The sequence below is a fragment of the Quercus suber genome, unplaced genomic scaffold, assembly GCF_002906115.3.
Source record: "Quercus suber isolate HL8 unplaced genomic scaffold, Cork oak 2.0 scaffold_771, whole genome shotgun sequence".
NCBI lineage: Eukaryota > Viridiplantae > Streptophyta > Magnoliopsida > Fagales > Fagaceae > Quercus > Quercus suber.
Genome location: NW_027070207.1, coordinates 1 through 4,620, shown reverse-complemented (window position 1 = coordinate 4,620; position 4,620 = coordinate 1). Strand labels below are relative to the sequence as shown.

The following is a 4,620-nucleotide window of genomic DNA, read 5'->3' as shown; positions in this document are numbered from 1 at the left end:
AACTCCAAATCTCTTATAATTGAATGTGAGAATAATGATAGAATCTTACTTATGTCAAATAAAAACCCATAATATTTTACTTTGATGATAAAAGATATATATATATATATATCTTATCATATATATATATATATGTTTCATTATTAAAAATAATACTAATAATAATATTAAAAAAAGTTACTAATCATTTAATCAAGCAAGCCAACACGTGCACTATAAAAATATAAAATGAACCTTTTTCGATTTTTCCTAAAAATACTATCAGTCAGATCCAACTGCAACTACATTTCAGGGCGGAGAGTCATAAACACCGAAAAAGACCATATTACCCCTTGTTAACCAGACTCTTATATTACTCATCACTCCTCACTCTCCAAATCTTCGACAGTTTGATAGGTTTCACGCGCCGTAACAGTCTCTACACACACACAAAACACAATAATGTCTCCTCCTACTCTAGTACCTAACGGCGATATCGCCGCCGTCATCTCGGCCTCGTCTCCAGCTACCGGCCGATTCGCCGCCATATACAGCGAGGTCCAAAAGAGCCGTATCGACCACGCGCTTCCTCTCCCCTCTGTTCTCAGAAACTCCTTCAAGATCGTCGACGGTCCGGCTAGCTCTGCCGCCGGCAACCCAGGTCACTCTCGCAATTCCTACTTATTCGGATCCACCGAGTTTTCGCTGAATCCAAAAAACTTCGATTCCGTTTGAGTCTCTGTTTCGCGCTTTTCTCTTTGATTTCAATGATAGTGTTGAGGCATTTGGTTATTGGATTTGAATGTGTTGCTTCGTATTTTTCTTCTTTTTCTTTTTCAGATGAGATCGCGAAGCTGTTTCCTCACGTGTTCGGGCAACCATCGTCATTGCTTGTACCAAGCGATTCCGATGTGTTCCGGCCGGATCAGAAGCTCAAAATCGGCGTCGTTTTGTCTGGAGGCCAAGCTCCCGGAGGCCACAATGTGATCTCTGGAATCTACGGTGAGGATCTCACTGAACCTGTCATTCGACGTCGTTTTATAAACTATTAGTTCGAATATTCGTTCGAATTATTGTAACTGTTATTGACTGTGTTACTGTGTATTGGTTGGTGGTGGTATAGATTACTTGCAGGACCGCGCGAAAGGAAGCACATTGTACGGGTTTAGAGGCGGCCCTGCTGGGATCATGAAGTGCAAATATGTGGAACTCGATGCAGACTACATTTACCCCTACAGAAATCAAGTGAGGCCTTTTTGTGTTATTCGAATTGATTTCTAGTGTTCGACTTAATTATTGCGCAAACAAATGTGATGCCTTTTGATTAGTATAATTTGATGTTATGTGAATTGTGCAAAAAAAATTGTTTTTGTAAACAATTATGCTGTGTGGAAATGCATATGTATTTGATAATAAGTTATATTGTGTGTTGATGTGAATATGATGTGGTGATTTTAGGAGAGTCTGGCACCTTTTAGACTTGGACTTTAGTATAGATTTATATTCTAGTATTCTACTATAAAGGCTTAATCTTTGGGTTGGATACTTAAATATGGTATCAGAGTTTAGTTTGTTTCTTGGCTTTATGACCAATGTCTATTTGTGTAGTTAGGACCTACTTGGCAAAGGTTGTATTGGAGAGTCCAACATTAGATAGGTTTGGACTTTGGTACATGTCTATGTACTAGTTGGGCCGAGCTTAAACATTAAGGTTTTGTATATGTTGATTCTAATGTGTGCGTTTGGATGCACTTTGCTGATTGCTTATTTGCTAAAAGCAACCTAGAAAAGGAAGGGGAATTTTTTTTTTTTTTTTTTTTCAGTGTGAGGCCTGCCAAAATAAGCTCAAAAAACTGGGTGTTTTGGGCTTGCCGAACAAACCTGTGCAAAAGTTTTATTCACTGTGTATGTAATTTAGCCATGAGCTATACATGCAGTCATGCATGTTAAAGTTATAAGATAGTCACTTAATTTGCTTTCCTTTTCTTTTTATCAGGGAGGATTTGATATGATCTGCAGTGGGAGAGACAAGATTGAAACTCCAGAGCAGGTGAGTTTTTTTTTTTTTTTTTTTTGGTCTGGCTTATTTATTAACTTTCTACTAAGTTTTTATGTGCTAAGACTAACTGATTGCAAATGGATATGATTTTCAGTTTAAGCAAGCTGAAGAAACAGCATTGAAGCTTGATTTGGATGGACTTGTTGTTATTGGTGGGGATGACTCCAACACAAATGCCTGCCTCCTTGCTGAGAATTTCAGGTTATCTCACGAGGAAATCTTGTTGAAATAATAGGTTTTTATCTTGGAGTAATCTATGCTTGTTTATAAACTTGCATTTTAATTTCTTTTATTATAGGGAGAACTGCACTTTCATTTTAATCATGGTTTCAGAATGATGCCTAAAGTTATCAATATCACACTTAGGTGTCTCATGTTGAAAGCTGTTAGCTTGACATTAACTAAAAATGATTGCAAGCTTTGTAAAAAGACAAGTACCCACCCTTAGTGCTTTCATGTCTCTCTTTGACTTTCTCATTGTAACTCCAAAGTCAAGAAAGGAAAATAAAATGCAACCATACTTATCCCAAAAAAAAAAAAAAAAAAAACTCCAACTTCAAGAAAGTTGCTTGTTTTTGCCTTAGTTGCAGATTCCTCCTCATCAACTCCAGATAATTTTGGTCATTCATTGGCATTTTCCGTATGATATCTTATTCTAGCTCTTAGCAAGCAGCCCAGGGTTGAACTAACAGGGTTCTTTAGACTTTAGTATATTGCTGTAAAGTTTTTGTATAAAATCTTTTGTTTCCCCATATAATTGTGTTAGTAATCTTTTTGTGAACTTGTCTTTTTTTATTTATTCATTCAGGAGTAAAAATATGAAAACTCGGGTAATTGGATGCCCTAAGACCATTGATGGTGATTTGAAATGCAAAGAGGTTCCCACAAGTTTCGGGTTTGATACCGCTTGCAAGGTGACTATAAGTATAAAACAAAAATTTCCCCTTTGTTTTGTATATGTTTCATCTTTCATGTTTTCATATTACGATATTAATTATATAGGGAAAAAAAAAAAAAAAATCATACCCAGTAGGGCCAGTACACAAAGCTCTCACTTTTGTGGGAGCTTTGTATGTGATTTTTTTTTCCTTACAACAAATGGTGAAGGGGGGAATTTGAACCCAAGTTTTCCATAAAAAAACTGAGCAGTGTCACTGAGCCATGAGGCTCTTGGCAATTATACATGAACTCCGTAATGTAATGTGATCTTATTTTCTGGAAATTTATTTCTAAAATATCAACATGTTGTTAAAGTGAATGTTGTCATTATGAGGCACTTGAAAACTTTCATGTTTGTTCTCATAATAATTTGTTTTTATTTTCTTGCAGATTTATGCAGAAATGATTGGAAATGTCATGGTCGATGCCCGGTCAACTGGAAAATATTATCATTGTACGTATCATTTGTTTGAGATTGTCACAAATAGCATCATATTTTTTTTTTCAGTACTGTGAAATCGCAATTGATTACAAATCTATGAGTTGTAACCAACTCTTCCAATATCCTCTCATATTATCCCATCCATCAGTTGCCAAATGTATTGGTTCCTGTATGCTAATTACTACTAAATCATGTCTGTGCAGTTGTACGGCTTATGGGGCGTGCTGCTTCACACATTACGCTAGAGTGTGCTCTACAAACTCATCCAAATATATCTATCATTGGAGAAGAGGTATCTTCATAAATCTATTATGTTTCTTTGAAGAGACTTGTGTAGCCTGTTTAGTTGCTCATTACTTTTTCAAGAAAAGAGAAAAGAAACAATAGGCTCTTCTTCTATCTTTATGACAATCAAAACTTAAGACCTGACCTAGTCTGATGAAGACTTACGTGAAATAAAAAGGTTCGAGTTGCAATTTAAGGATTGTCAACAAATGGGTAAATCTGAGCTCCTGTTATTATTAGCAGACCAGAATAGATGACCTTTTCCTGACCCAAGTTGCATTACTTAATCTATTTAAATAATTTTTAATTGCTTTAATACATAATTTATGTTATTTATTATTTTTATATATTTTTATTTCTTCAAAATTTGTTTTAAGCAGATTAGCCTAGTCTCAAAAAGGACTGCATTGAGATTTTTTCATCCCAATTTCTATGCAATATGCATCAACAATTTCTATCACACAGAACTTTGAGTTTTTTATCCGGCAAAACTTCTTTAAGATTCACAGCCTGTTATTCAATATCAATTGAGTATTGTTTGTTACAGCTGTTAAAAATAGTAGTCATCCCATACCTGGGCATTCCTTCTCCACAGAGATTGATGAGGGATGCGTAGAAATTGGTTGGAAACATATGGTTGGTTAAAATTTAGGAGACACTTCTTTGAATTGACATATGCATATGTTTCTAATTTGGATATTTCTTGCTGCAGGTTGCTGCTAAGAAGCTGACATTGAAAAATGTGACTGACTACATTGTAGATGTAATCTCTAAACGTTCGGGACTTGGTTATAACTATGGTGTTATACTTATTCCTGAAGGTCTTATTGATTTCATTCCAGAGGTATTATTCTTGATCATGTAATCTAGTACTATGTCCTTTATCCCCTCCCCCCCACCCCCCCCACCCCTCTTC

The 4,620-nt window shown here is 35.7% G+C and overlaps 1 protein-coding gene across 1 annotated transcript; it reads left to right on the top strand.

Annotated features, from left to right (window-relative positions):
* Nucleotides 1–305: 305 nt before the first annotated feature.
* Nucleotides 306–4,548, top strand: LOC136061427 (pyrophosphate--fructose 6-phosphate 1-phosphotransferase subunit beta; the record flags this gene model as incomplete). The annotated part of the gene is given in 9 exon segments (XM_065767087.1): nt 306–640; nt 820–981; nt 1,103–1,224; nt 1,976–2,029; nt 2,133–2,239; nt 2,847–2,952; nt 3,368–3,431; nt 3,623–3,711; nt 4,417–4,548. Coding segments are annotated over 9 exon segments (1,035 nt in total), but the record flags the coding sequence as incomplete, so codon positions are not given.
* Between the last annotated feature and the right edge of the window lie 72 nt (nt 4,549–4,620).